Source organism: Sus scrofa, chromosome 2, assembly GCF_054392235.1.
Source record: "Sus scrofa isolate SSC_HxYL_T2T_F1_AM1 chromosome 2, Sscrofa_HxYL_maternal_Yorkshire_Landrace_v2.0, whole genome shotgun sequence".
Classification (NCBI taxonomy): domain Eukaryota; kingdom Metazoa; phylum Chordata; class Mammalia; order Artiodactyla; family Suidae; genus Sus; species Sus scrofa.
Window position 1 is genome coordinate 89,265,863 of NC_139384.1, and position 15,690 is coordinate 89,281,552.

At 44.6% G+C, this 15,690-nt stretch overlaps 1 protein-coding gene across 1 annotated transcript in view; it reads right to left on the reverse strand.

Moving 5' to 3' along the window:
* Nucleotides 1–1,883: 1,883 nt before the first annotated feature.
* The window catches only part of MAML1 (mastermind like transcriptional coactivator 1), a 58,243-nt gene continuing 44,436 nt past the window's right edge, over nt 1,884–15,690 (reverse strand). The window contains exons 4-5 of the mRNA XM_003123646.6: nt 15,407–15,503; nt 1,884–5,413 (exon numbers count right to left, since the gene is read on the reverse strand). Of these exons, the coding sequence (XP_003123694.2) occupies nt 4,434–5,413; nt 15,407–15,503 (1,077 nt within the window). The 3' untranslated portion in view covers nt 1,884–4,433. The remainder of the gene's footprint in view (nt 5,414–15,406; nt 15,504–15,690) is intronic.

The following is a 15,690-nucleotide window of genomic DNA, read 5'->3' on the forward strand; positions in this document are numbered from 1 at the left end:
GTTCAAGAAAGCCAGCAGAACGAGGCAGCCTTGCCTCGTGGAGGTGGGACAATTGCCTCAGGTAATTGGGTGGGAGGTGGGATGAGGCCTGCATTCAGATGCAGACCAAGGGTAAGAGTTGGAGGGCCGCCCTTCAGCTGATTTCAATGTACCCTTTAGGGGATACTAAGGAGGAGCTACTACTCCCAGGAAGGAAGAGGCGGGCCTCTTCAACCCCCGTGCCCCTAGGATGACCAAACTGTGACCCCCCAGAGCCTGGGGGCAGAGCTTCCTTGCTTGCCCACTTGCATCTCTCACAAGTGTCCTATCCTGAGAAATCTGTTTCTTGCCTCTCTCCTTGTCTCTCACTGAATTCCCTCTGCGCGGAGGCATAAAGAACCTGAACCTCAGTGAGACCAGACATGGGGTGAGTCATTGTAATTTTGAACTGTGGGTTTGAGTCCCAGTCTGGGTTTTGGTTGGGTTCAAGTCCCAGTATGTGGGTTCAAGTCGCAGTAGGTGTTCTGGCTAGGTTCAAGCTGTTAGTGCTGTCAGTTTCAACACCTCCTTTACTTTTCAGAGTTACTCTGTAATATATAAAACAGGCTAGGGACAGGGAATGTTCAGGGTTTCATAAACCTGATTTTTTTCCTATTGGCTTCCAATAGAAACCCAAAGGAGTTCCCATTGTGGCACAGTGGGTTTAAAATCCAGCTGCAGCAGCTTGGGTCACTTCGGAAGCAGGTTCCATTCTTGCTTGGCCCAGTGCAGTGGGTTAAAGGATCCAGTGTTGCCCCAGCTGTGGTATACTTCACAGCTGTGACTCAGATCAATCCTGGCCCAGGAATTTCCGCTGGTGCCACCATAAAATTAAAAAAAAAAAAGCCCAACAAAACCAGCATTCCAAGTTACTGTGTTTAAAGCCTTGGTTAATTTTTTTTTTTTGGTGGTTGTCTTTGTGCCTTTTCTAGGGTCGCTCCCTTGGCATATGGAGGTTCCCAGGCTAGAGGTCTAGTCGGAGATGTAGCCACTGGCCTATGCCACAGCAACGCGGGATCCGAGCTGCGTCTGCAACCTACACCACAGCTCACGGCAACGCCGGATCGTTAACCCACTGAGCAAGGCCAGGGATGGAACCCACAACCTCATGGTTCCCAGTCGGATTCGTTAACCGCTTTGCCACGACGGGAACTCCTAATTTGCACTTTTTTGATTACTAATGAGAGTGAACCCCCACCCCGCCCCAAACATATTCTGCGCCTTCTCAGCCAAGATTTCATGGGTCTTGAGTTTTTTTAACTGTACTTTATATTCATAGCTAATTAGGCTTCACTTGAGTAATCAAACCTTTTCATCCCATCATGACAGGTTTCCTCGCTGAAAGCTGCTTTCCTGCCCTTCTTGGAGCTCCAGCTTCTCCAGGTCTGACCAACTTCCAAGCTATGGCTAAGGTGAGAGGTCTCTGAAAAAACTTGCCTTCCAGGTTCCTGGTGTGGCTTCTACCACCATCATCTCACGTCCCTCATGGTGTGACATTGACGGGAATGGGTGAGTGAATCTGTCAGAGCACTTGTACTTACAATATAAAAGGAAAAGTCAAACATTTGAATTGCTAATTAGGACCTAAAGTATCCCTGAGTGTTACCTGGTCCAACATCCCTCACTTTAGATGTAAGGACATGGATGCGCCAGAGAGGGGAGACTGGTGGCACTGCTAGTTTCCTATCATCAAAAAACAGAAGGTAATCTGAGGGAAAGCAAACCAAACACTCCGGCCCACACCCATGTGCATCAAGAAAAAAGCTACATCGCAAAAGGAAACCAACTTCCAAACAAAGCAATTGTGTCCTGGTCCACCTCCTACCTTTGCTGGCACAGCCATGTGAAGTGAAATACACGGGCAGTTTCTGTACTAGCAAAATACTTTTATTATTTTATATGATAAAACAAGGAAAGTAAAGATTTCTTTTTGGTGTATACCAGAGTTAAGGGAAGTAGAAAATTAAGGGGATTAATAGGACTTTTAGGTACTTTGATGACAGTAAAAAGTTAACAATACCAACTGTTTGCCATAAAACTTATCATAGCTCCCCCAAAACATATATATAAAGGATCATAGTTTTAAAATCTATAAAAGTAAAAAATATACAGTCAGAAACTCTAACACTTATTCCATCTTTAATAAAAAATTGTAAACATTTATTTACACAAAGCAAATGTGTATAACAAAAGTCCGAGCACCCTTTTCTTTTGAGTCATGGCTCCTGGAAGATGGGGATTTGCACTGAAGTGGAGTTGTCTCCTTCCCTGACTACCCAAAAACCAGATTCATAAATAAAAGCCATGGGCAGCTCCCTGGGGAGACCCTAAGCATCACATTTTATTGCTCTGACACTGAAGCAAGTGAGAAGCCTGCTGTCTGTCTAGGCAGCCCTAGGGCTAAGGCAGAGGCAGCCCTCCCCAGAAGGGGGAGGCAGAGGCGTGAGCGCCTGCCGGGGGACAGAGGTGAGCAGCAGCCAGAGAGAGATCAGGAGAGGAACAAGGACCCACCACCAGCCTTCAGCCCGCTATTTTTGGTAGAAAACCCGCTGAAGTCACCCTCTTCCCCTTTAGATTGGGGAACTCACTCAGAGGGTGGAGTCTTCACTGGCTTTATGATTCATTCCCTTCTTTGAGAGCTAAATTCAGCATCTGGGGAAGGCAAGGAAGTGTTTAAAGGGGAAATGGCCCAAACACCATCCATGGTGCCAAATGGCTATTAGAGAAGAGGATCTGAGGGTCCACGTACCCCCATGAAAGGCACTGCTGGTGCAAAATAATTACCAATGTATGTACAACCCTTCATCCCCTCAAAGCCACTCAAACTGGTTGTGTGACTATTTTCCTTGGCTCAACTCCTTACATACGATACTCCTTGAATTACTCTTTCTGAGGCTCCAGGGAAACAAAAATGGGGATGTGGTTTCTCCATAGACCACTCTGCACACAAGCCACTCTTTTCAGTGTACTATTTTTTCTCCAACACTGTTTAAAAGGGTCTCACCCTGCGCTTTCCATAAGTTGAAGTGCTCTCTATTTGTTTTCCACAGTCACAGGTAATACTGTTTTGTGGACTCTTAGCTTAGTCAAGTCCATTACTTTGTAGACTTATAAAAGAGAAATCCACTAGAATCTTTAGAAAGGATGTATTAGTGTTATAAAGCAATTCTCTTTAAAAAGTGCAAGTCATCTGATGAGGGAGTGGCAGAAGTAGTAAAACAAAGTGGCACTCCTTCCTCTGGCCGGGCCCGCCCACTCCCTGCCAAACAGGGCAAGCTTCTTTTTCTCCTTCCCCCAAACCTTTGCGTTGCGGGGAGGGGATACCTCCCCCTCCTTACAATGCTAGGATTCCCTAGGGAATTCTAACAACTCATTCTCTTCCCCTAAATCTAGTAGATCAGTGCCTTAAGGAGGTTTTCCATTTGGGCCAGAGAGAAAAAGAAGGGAAGGCAGATGGGAACTAAAGACAGTGTGAATGAAGGAAAGACATCTGTGCATAACTCAATAATGATCACTTTCCTAACAGGTTAAACATGAGTTTTTGGGGAAACTGCAAAAGGTAGGAAGTTACAACAAAAGACACAGGAACCCCAATTATTCCATTTCAGCATTTAGCCTGGGGATTGCCTGGGGTCTGGCTACCAAGGTGTAGGAGGAGGATTCCGCGGCCTAGGTCCTCCTAAATGCCAACCTGGGAGAACAGCATTCTGGGAGGAGGAGCTGAGGGACAGACCACATCTGTGTCACTAGCTCTGCTGTTTCACGGCATCCTGTTTCTTTTTGGCACATGCAATTAGAGCCTGCACTTAATGGAAATGATTTTCCAGTGAGCCTCCCCTTCCCCTGAAAGCTGACAAAGAACAGGAATAAAAAAGGCTCTTAATCAAAAAAACCCCAGGTTTCCAATGCCACATAATCAATTTAAACCATCACCTATTCTAATCTGTTTTAAAATCTTAAAAATTTAAAAAAAAAAAAACTTTTCTATGCTACAAATTGCGAATGGTTCTGCTATAAAGTTTGAACAAAAATTTGTCCCCAACCCTGGGGCAAGTGGAGAAATCTTGGATTAGGTCAACACGATGGCACAGATTTTTATAAGCCTGACATCGTGGGGCTTCACTGTTGGTTTTGGTCATTTGGATAGAAAACCACCTATAGGACCCTGTCCTGTTATCCCAACACCAGGTAACGATGCCAGCAGAGGGGTGGGGCCAGCCTGACAGACCACAACTGCTGGCTGGGAGCCCCAGGCCCCACAGATCCTGCGAGGGCCAGGCCTTGGCCCCCGACTTTAGCTCTACCCACCCAGCTCCTCGGGCGGTGGGCTTTTGGTCCAAAGTAGTTGCTCTTTCTTGAATCTGAGAACAAAAGTATAGGATATATGAACACTGAAAACACCACACATCCTCCTGTTACTGAGGCCCTAAAAGGTCGTCCAAATCATTCATCCACTCCTCCGAAGTCCTGTTCTTCAGCAAGGAGTCGATCAAGTCAGCATCTCCAGCCATACTGGCCAACCCGCTGCCACTTGGCTGCCCGCTGTAGGCAAAGGGCAGCTCCTGGCCTGCAGTCCGCACAGGGTAGGCCTGGGCGCAGTGCAGCCCTGCCCGGCCGCCCATCGCTGGGGCAGGGCTCTGGTTGAAGGCCCCCAGCTCAGGCCCGGCTGAGCTCAGGCCCGGCAAGCCCTGCTGTGGGGCTCCCTGGGGAGGTGCTGGGGCAGGGGCACTGGTCCTCTGCTGTGTGCTCACCGGGGGCAGCATGGACCCTGCTGCAGCTGCTGAGCTCATGGGGGCCATGGGTCTGCTGGGCATCGCCTGGGAGAACTGCGGGCTGGACATTTTCAGGTGGGCCTGCTGCATGTGGAAACTGGACGCTGCAGTGAAGGGGCTTACAGTGTTGTTCCCTGGGGTCTGGCTACTCAGGTTCGGCATCCCCTGATGTTGCCATGAGGAATTCTGGCCTCCCATGGTTGCTGACACCCTGGGGACCTGTGGCTTGGTTAAACCGGAGTTCAGGGTCCCCTTATTGTGCTGTTGGGAGAGACCAGAGTTTCCCAGAGAGTTCTGACCATAGGCAGCTGAAACCGAGGTGTTCTGGCCGACGCTGGTCTGCCGTGGAATGTGGGCATGTCCGTTGGTGGCCTGTGGCGGTGGCTGGGTGACTATCTGGGTTATGCCAGAAGCCATGCCATAGAGGCTGCTCTGGGGCATGCTCTGGGAGCCAGTGAACTGTGCCACACCTCGGTCCTGCTGGCCTGAGTTGGAGGGGAGAGAGGAAACTGAAGTGTGTCCAGGGCCCATTGGCATCAGATTCCCAGCCTGAGGGAACACTCGAGGACAGTTGGAGTTAGATGGACCCAAGTTGTTCAGGCCAGGCAAGGCAGCAGAGGACCCTAGAAGACAGAGAAAATTCTGTCAACACAGCTAGCATTTCTTGACCATCACTATGGAGACACCTCTAGGAGCCAAGCAGCAGCCCCTACCCTACAGGCACAAAAGGCAAAAATCAGAACACCAGATACCTTCTGATCAGTGGAACCTCGGAGAGAGCCCTGGGGGCCAAAGGTTTCCAACAGGGTGGAATGGAGTTCAGTCTGGAGCAAAGACGAGATTGAGACAGGCAGAGAGGAAGTGGCAAACTCTGGCTAGGATGTGGGAAGCACGTCTGGAAATGTAAGTGAAGAGATGGTCCTGACCAGATCCAGAAGAGCTGCGGCCACCATATACAGAGCCAAAGGGTAACTGGATTATGACTCTGGTTTAGACCTTGCTGGACACGGACTGGTAGACCCCCTCAGATGAGAGGCCCACACAATGTGGTGCTGCAGGGGAAAAGTGAGGGAGAAGCCTAGGCTGAAATCAGAAGACAGTTACTCTGTACCTGCTCTATGGTGGGTACTGGGCTGGGGAGATGGCATGGAATGGGACAGAGAAGTCCTGTCCTCAGTGAACTTGCTGCCTGGGACTCTATCTTAAGCTATGGTGCACAGTGACAGCACTGAGATGGTTTTTGTGGGTAGGAAAGATACTATTCGGGGGTTGGCCATAACTGAGTACAGTGGTTTTTCCTCTTCCTTTTTCCATTAGCACCTAACTAAACACTGAGTTGAGGAAAAGAGAAACAGCTGAAATAGTCCACTTTACTCCAGTGACAACTCACATCACATGGGATGAAGAGGACAGCTGGCCAAGAGCCAGGCATCCGAGATGCCTATAGACTGCAACCCCCAAGTCCTGGTTTAGCACACACATAAAATCCCATTTAGTCTCCTCTGGAATGCACAGCTGTGGTCAACTTCTCTGGGACACTTTATAGTGAGAATCACTGTCCAAGAAAAGCACTGGTTTCGAAGATATCCCAAGAGCTAGGAAGGCAGGTAGGGCCCAGATTTTATTGCATCTGTCAACTATATTTCTGGAGCAATAGCCAAGCAGTCAGGTTTCCTCACATAACTGACACATGCCAGTTGAGATCTCAAAAGGCTCCCTGCCCCTTTCTGGTAAACTCTATGCTGCTGCTACTGCATCTATGGCACCAATGTGAGCAGAAAGGAAGAAAGAAGCAAAAGCCCAGACAAGTACATTAAGCTCTCCTTATCTGGAAAATAGAAGAGGGTCATTTTTTGAAGAGACACCTAACAGAAGTAAATAACTTTCTTAAGAATACAGAAACAGATGGGATTAAGATGGCAGAACAGAAGGCCTGGAGCTAACTTTCTCTCATAAAAACGACAGAATTACAACCAAATGGTGAACAACCTTCAACCAAATGGACTGGAAACTTTCAAAATGGTATCTTACAACAGGAGTTCCTGTCCTGGTGCAGTGGTTAACAAATCTGACTAGGAACCATGAGGTTGCAGGTTCAATCCCTGGCCTTGCTCAGTGGGTTAAGGATCCGGTGTTGCCGTGAGCTCGAAGACGAAGATCGGATCTGGTGTTGCTCTGTGTATGTAGGCCAGCAGCTACAGCTCCAATTAGACCCCTAGCCTGGGAACCTCCATATGCTGCATGAGTGGCCTTAGAAAAGGCAAAAAGGCAAAAAGACAAAGGAAAAAAAAAAAAAAAAAGATATCTTACTACAGAAGACAGAGGAGGCCACATAAAGATGGTAGGAGGTGCTATCACATGATATAAGCAAGCCCATACCCACCGGGTGGGCAGCCCACAGCTGGAAAGTAACTGTATCACAGAGACTCACCTACAGGAGTGAGAGTTCTGAGCCCCACGTCAAGTCCCCACGCCTGGGGATCTGGGACTGGGATAAAGAGCCCCAGAGCCTCTGGCACTGAAGGCCAGTGGGGCTTGTGCACAGGTGCTCCACAGGACTGGGGGAAACAGAGACCCCATTCTTGAAAGGCACACACAGACTTTTGTGTGCACTGGGTCCCAGGGCAAAGTAAAGGTTCCAGAGGAATCTGAGTTGGACTTGACCTGACTGCAGTTCTTGGAGGATCTCCTAGGAAAACGGGGTGACTGTGGCTCATTTTCGGGGAAGGACATTGGAGGCAAAGTTCTCTGGAATAATCATCAGCATGTGTTCCTCTAGAGATGGCCATTTTGGTAAAATCAGGCCCCGCCCATCAGGGCTGAGAAGCCCCAGGCCAAACAATAATCCCAGGAGGGATCACAATAACACCTGTCAGTAAACAGGCTGTCTAAATACCCTCGAGGCACACAGCAGCCTCTAATCTCACAGAGATAAAGCCCACCCACCAGAGGGTTAAGAATAGGCCCCACCTCCCAGTGGGCAGGCACTAGTCCCTCCCATCAGGAAGCCTACAGCAAGCCCCCCCCCCCCCAACTTCAGCCACAAGGGGGAGGACAGCAGAAGCAAGAGAGGCTACAACTCTATTGTCTGCAAAAAGGAGAGGACACCAAAAACCTATAAAACTGAAAAGGCAGAGAACTATAACTCAGATAAGGGAACAAGAAAAAAAGAACAGCTAAATGATCCAGAGATTATCAGCATCCAGGAAAAAGACTTCAGATTGATCATAGTGAAGATGATGCAAGACACTGGAAATAAACTGGAGGCAAAGAGAAATAATTTACAGCAAACACTGAGCAAAGAAATATACGATTTAAAACTTAAGCAGAGATGCAAAATACAATAACTGAAATAAAAATTCTTTAGAAGCAACCAGCAGCAGAATATGGGAGGCAGAAGAACAAATAAGCAAGGTGGAGGACAGACTAGTGGAAATCACTCATGTGGAACAGAAAAGAGAAAAAAGACTGAAAAGAAATGAAGACAGTCTAAGAGAACTCTGGGACAATGTTAAGCACACCAACACCTGGTATTATAGGATTGGTGACAGAAGGAGAAGAGAGAGAAAGGGACAGAAAAAATACTTGAAGAGATATAGCCAAAAACTTCCCTAACATGGGAAAGGAACCACTCATTCAAATCCAGGAAGCACAATGAATACCATATAAAATAAACCCAAGGTGGAACACCCCGAGACACATATTAAATCAAACTGACCAAAATTAAAGACAAAGAAAATACTGAAAGCAGATAGAGAAAAGAAACAAATAACATACAAGGGAACCAATAAGGTTATCGGAAGATTTTTCAGCAGAAATTCTGCAGGCCAGAGGGGAGTGGCATGATATTCTTAAAGTGATGAAAGGGGGAAAAACCTCCAATCAAGATTACTCTACCCAGCAAGGAAGGCTCTCATTCAGATTTTCTTTTTTTCTTTTTAAGGCCACACCCACCGCACATGGAGGTTCCCAGGCTAGGGGTCAAACTGGAGCTGTGGCTGCTGGCTTATGCCAGAGCTACAGCAACACAGGATCCGAGCCGTGTCTGTGACCTATGCCACAGCTCACAGCAATGCCAGATCCTTAACCCACTGAGCAAGGCCAGGGATTGAACCTGCAACCTTATGGTTCCTAGTTGGATTCGTTTCTGCTACACCACAATGGGAACTACTCTCATTCAGATTTGAAGGAGAAATCAAAAGCGTTCAGGTAAGCAAAAGCTAAAAGAATTCAACAACACTAAACCAGCTTTATGACAAATACTAAAGGAACTTCTCTAGGCAGAAAAGAAAAGGTGACAACTGGAAACAAAAATACACAAATGACAAGGCTCACCAGTAAAGGCATATATACAGTAAAGGTAGGAAATTATCCACGCTCAAATATGCTACCAATATCAGAAATTGTAAGAGAAGGGTACAAATGCAGGACAATGGAGATGCACCTGCAATTAAGAAACAACTTAATCTCGTATATATATAGTCTCCTATATCAAAACTTCCTAACCAAAAATCTACAATTGATACACAAATAAAAATCAACTCAAAGACAATACTAAAGGAGCTCCCGTCATGGCACAGTGGTTAACGAATTTGACTAGGAACCATGAGGTTGTGGGTTCGATCCCTAGCCTTGCTCAGTGGTTAAGGATCTGGCGCTGCCGTGAGCTATGGTGTGGGTCGCAGATGTGGCTCGGATCCTGCGTTGCTGTGGCTCTGGTGCAGGCCAGCAGCTACAGTTCCCATTAGACCCCTAGCCTGGGAACCTCCATATGCCATGGGAGCGGCTCAAGAAAAAAGACAAAAAAAAAAAAAAAAAAAAAAAGACAGCACTAAAGATAGTCATCAAACCACAAGAGGAGAGAACAAGAGAAGAGAAGAAAAAAGAGCTACAAAAACAAATCCAAAACAGTTAACAAAATGGCAATAAGAAATACATATCACTATTACCTTAAATGTAAATGGACTAAATGTCCCAACCAAAAGAAAGAGATTGGCTGAATGGATACAAAAACAAGACCCATATACATGCTGTCTTCAAGAGACCCACTTCACTTCTAGGGACACATACAAATTGAAAGTGAGAGGATGGAAGAAAATATTCCATGCTAACGGGAATCAAAAGAAAGCTGGAGTAGCAATATTCATATCAGACAAAACAGACCTTAAAATGAAGAATACTTTAAGAGACATTACATAATGATCAAAAGATCAGGAGTTCCCGTCGTGGCGGAGTGGTTAACGAATCCGACTAGGAACCATGAGGTTGCGGGTTCAGTCCCTGCCCTTGCTCAGTGGGTTAACGATCCGGCGTTGCCGTGAGCTGTGGTGTAGGTTGCAGACGCGGCTCGGATCCCGCATTGCTGTGGCTCTGGCGTAGGCCGGTGGCTACAGCTCCGATTCAACCCCTAGCCTGGGAACCTCCATATGCCGCGGGAGCGGCCCAAGAAATAGCAACAACAGCAACAACAACATCAACAACAACAACAGACAAAAAAAAAGACAAAAAAGACAAAAAAAAAAAAAAAAAAAGATCAATCCAAGAAGAAGACATAACAATTGTAAATATATATGCACCCAACATAGGATCACCTCAATAATATAAGGCAATTTCTAACAACCTTAAAAGGGGAAATTGACACTAACACAATAATAGCAGGGGACTTTAACACTCCACTTACAGCAATGGACAGATCAACCAGACAGAAAATCAACAAGGAAACACAGGCCCTAAATGAAGCATTAGACCAGATGGACTTAATAGATATTTATAGAATATTCCATCCAAAAGCAGCATAATAAACATTCTTCTCAAGTGCACACGGAACATTCTTTAAGATTAATCACATCCTGGACCACAAATCAAGCCTTGGTTACTTTAAGAAAACTGAAATCATATCTAGCATCTCTTCTGACCACAATGCTATATGACTGGAAATCAACAATAAGAAAAAACTGCAAAAAACACAAACACATGGAGACTAAACAACATGCTACTAAACAACCAATGGATCACTGAAGAAACCAAAGAGGAAATTAAAAAATACCTAGAAGCAATTGACAACAAAGATACGACACTCCAAAAGCTATGGGATGCAGCAAAAGCAGTTCTAAGCAGGAAATTTACAGGAATACAAGGCTACCTCAGCACACAAGAAAAAGCTCAAAAAAACAACCTAACTTTGCATTTAAAGCAGCTAGAGAGAGAAGAACAGACAAGACCTGAAGTTAGCAGAAGGAAAGAAATCAGTAAGATCAGAGTAGAATAAATGAAATAGAAAACGAAGAAAACCATAGAAAAGATCAATGAAATGAAAAGCTGTTTCTTTGAAAGGATCAACAAAATTGATAAACCCTTAGCTAGACTCATCAAGAAAAAAAGACAGAGGATTCAAAATCAATAAAATTAGAAATGAAAAAGGAGAAGCTGCAATAGACATCACAGAAATACAAAGGATCATAAGAGACTACTACATGCAACTATATGCCAATAAAACGGCCAGCCCAGAAGAAATGGACAAATTCTTAGAAAAGTACAATCTTCCAAGACTAAATCAAGACGAAATAGAAAAGATGAATGGACCAATCACAGTGATGAAACTGAAACTGTGATTAAAAAAACTTCCAACAAACCAAAGTCCAGGACTAGATGGCTTGACAGGTGAATTCTATCAAACTATTCCAAAAAATTGCAGAGGAAGGAACACTCCCAAACTCATTCTATGAGGCCACCATCAATCACCCTGATACCAACACCAGACAAAGATACCACAAAAAAAGAAAATTATAGGTCAATTTCACTGATGAACACAGATGCACAAACCTCAACAAAATACTACAAAGCGAATCCAACAATACATTAAAAGGATTGTACATCATGATCAAATGTGAATTATCCCAGGGATGATTCAATATCCACAAATCAATATCCACAAATCAATCAAGTGTGATATACCACATTAACAAACTGAAGAATAAAAACCATATGATCCTCTCAATAGATGCAGAAAAAGCCTTTGACGAAATCCAACACCCATTTCTGATAAGAACCCTCCAGAAAGTGGGCAAAGAGGGAACCTATCTCAACATAATAAAAGTCATATACTGACAAACCCAGAACTAATGTCATTTTCAATGATGAAAAGCTGAAAGAATTCCCGCTGAGATCAGGAACAAGATAAGGATGTCTGCTCTTACCACTACTATTCAACATAGTTTTGGAAGTTCTAGCCACAGCAATCAGAGGAGAAAAATAAATAAAAGAAATCCAAATTGGAAAGGAAGAAGTAAAACTATCACTATTTGCAGATGACAAGATTCTATACCTAGAAAATCTTAAAGACGATACCAGAAAACTGTTAGAGCTCATCAATGAATTTGGCAAAGTTGCAGGATACAAAATTAATACACAAATCAACTGCATTTCTATATACTAACAACAAAAGATCACAAAGTGAAAATAGGAAAACAATCCCATTTACCATCTCATCAAAAAGAAAAAAATACTTAGGAATAATAAACCTACCTAAAGAGACAAATGACCTGTACACTGAAAAGTTTAAGTTGCTGATGAAAGAAATCAAAGATGATACAAACAGATGGAAAGACATACACATACTGTGCTCCATGCTCTTGGACTGGAATAATATTGTCAAAATGACTATACAACTCAAGACAACATACAGATTGAATGCAATCCCTATCAAATTAACAAGGACATTTTTCACAGAACTAGAACAAAATATTTTAAAGTTTGTTTGGAGGCACCAAAGACCCAGAATAGCCAAAGTCATCCTGAGGAAGAAAAATGGAACTGGAGGAATTAGGCTCCTCGACCTCAGACTATACTACAAAGCTACAGTCATCAAGACCGTATGGTACTGGCACAAAAGACAGAAATATAAATCAGTGGAACAGGATAGAAAGCCCAGAATTAAACCCACACACCTACAGTCAACTAATCTATGACAAAGGAAGCAAGAATATACAATGGAGAAAAGACAGCCCCTTCAATAAGTGGTGCTGAGAAAACTGGATAGCCGCATGTAAAAGAATCAAATCAGTACACTTCCTAACACCATACACAAAAATAAACTCAAAATGAATTAAAGACCTCAATATAAGACCAGATACTATAAGACTCTTAGAGGAAAACACAGGCCAAACACTCTCTGACAGCAACATCTTCTCAGATCCACCTCCTACAGTAATGACAATAAAACCAAAAATAAGCAAATGGGACTTAATTAAACATAAAGGTTTCTGCACAGCAAAGGAAACCTAAACAAAACGAAAAGACAGAGTTCCTGTTGTGGCTCAGTGGTTAACGAATCTGACTAGGAACCACGAGGTTGTGAGTTCCATCCCTGGCCTCACTAAGTGGGTTAAGGAGCTGGCATTGCTGTGAGCTGTGGTGTAGGTCACAGACACAGCTCAGATCCCACATTGCTATGGCTCTGGCGTAGCCTGGCAGCTCTGATTAGACCCCTAGCCTGGGAACCTTTATATGCCCCAGGTGCAGCCCTAAAAAGACAAAAAACAAAAACAAAAAAACAAAACTGAAAAGACAACCCACAGAATGGGAGAAATATTTACAAATGAATCGAGAGAAAAGAGATTAATCTCCAAAATTTATAAACACCTCCTAGGAGTTCCCATCGTGGTGCAGGAGAAACGAATCTGACTAGGAACCATGAGGTTGTGGGTTCCATCCCTGACCTCGCTCAGTGGGTTGGGTATCTGGCATTACCGTGAGCTGTGGTGTAGGTAGCAGATGTGGCTCAGATCTCGAGTTGCTGTGACTCTGGCGTAGGCTGGCAGCTGCAGCCCGATTAGACCCCTAGCCTGGGAACCTCCATGTGTCACAGGTGTAGCCCTAAAAAGACACACACACACACACACACACACACACAAAATAAACACCTCCTACAGCTCAATACCAAAAAAAAAACCAACCCCATCAAAAAATGGGCAGAAGATCTAAACAGACAATTCTCCAAAGAAGACATAACAGATGGCCAAAAACATGAAAAGATGTTCAACATCACTATTAGAGAAATGCAAGTCAAAACCACTATGAGGTACACTTTACACCAGCCAGAATGGCCATTATCAAAAAGTCTACAAACAGTTAAGTGCTAGAGAGGCTGTGGAGAAAAGGGAACCCTATTACACTGTTGGTGGGAATGCAAACTGGTGCAACCACTGTGGAAAACAGTATGGAGATTCCTCAGAAAACTAAAAATAGAACTATCATTTGATCCAGCAGTCTCACTCCTGGGCATATATCCAGAGAAAACTATGACTCGAAAAAACACATGTACTCCAGTGTTCATTGCGGCACTATATACAATAGCCGAGACATGCAAACAACTTAAATGTCCATCAACAGAGGAATGAATAAAGAAAATGTGGTACATGGAGTTCCTGTTGTGGCTCAGTGGTTAACGAATCCGACTAGGAACCATGAGGTTGTGGGTTCGATCTCTGGTCTTGCTCAGGGGGTTAAGGATCTGGTGTTGCCGTGAGCTGTGGTATAGATCACAGATGTGGCTTGGATCCTGCGTTGCTGTGCCTCTGGCATAGGCCAGCAGCTATAGCTCTGATAAGACCCCTAGCCTGGGAACCTCCATGTGCCGCAGGTATGGCCCTAGAAAAGGGGGGGGGGGGGAAGGAGAGAAGATGTGGTACATATACACAATGGAATATTACTCAACCATTAAAAGGAAAGAAATAATGTCATCTGCAGCAACATGGATGGACCTAGAAATTATCATGCTAGGTGAAGTCAGTCTGCTATCACTTACATGTAGAATCTAAAAAAAGGACACAATGAACTTCTTTGCAGAACAGATACTGACTCACAGACTTTGAAAAACTTATAGTTTCCAAATGAGACAGGTTGGGGATGGGGGGATGTGCTGGGGGTTTGGGATGGAAATGCTATAAAACTGGGATGTGATGATTGCTGTACAACTATAAATATAATAAAATTCATTGAGTAATTTAAAAAAAAAGAATTACAGAAACCACTTCCTATTGATAAAATTATCTTCCAACTAGAAATGATCTTGCTTCAAAAGATTATAGAGGAGTTCCCGTCCTGGCGCAGTGGTTAACGAATCCGACTAGGAACCATGAGGTTGTGGGTTCGGTCCCTGCCCTTTCTCAGTGGGTTAACAATCCGACGTTGCCGTGAGCTGTGGTGTAGGTTGCAGATGCGGCTTGGATCCCGCGTTGCTGTGGCTCTGGCGTAGGCCCGTGGCTACAGCTCCGATTCGACCCCTAGCCTGGGAACCTCCATATGCCGCAGGAGCGGCCCAAGAAATAGCAAAAAGACCAAAAAAAAAAAAAAAAAAAAAAAAAAAGAAAAAAGATTATAGAGCAGGGACCCAGCCAAAGCAGCCTCCCTCTATGACTCTCTTCTCCTGACCTGTAGGGTAACCAGAAAGTGAGGCTCCTTATGTAGACTGAAGTTACAGGACCGAGTTTAAATCCACTTTGCATCTACAGCATAAAGCTTGCAGGCAGCAGAACTCAGCATGAGTGGAACTGATAACCTGCTTTGTCCAGTGCCTGACTTCCTTGCCCGACTCCATCGCCTCAGACGTTTCTCACCTGTGAATTGTCCAACCTGTTGTGGGAAGGTGCTCTGTGTTGGGTCCTGATACTGGGGTGGTGGGCGGGTCAGATGGCGCTGAAACTGCTGTTTCTCCTAGAAAATGCCAAGAACAACACAACAAAACAAAAAGACCCACATAAAACAAAAACAAAGCATTAGATTAGAAAGAACTAAACTGTTCAGGTTTGTCACCCAAAGGGATTCCTGTAGAGATATGATGCTCATCATTTCATTTGGGGGATCCTTTTTATTTTTTTTGCCATGCCTGTGGCATGCAGAA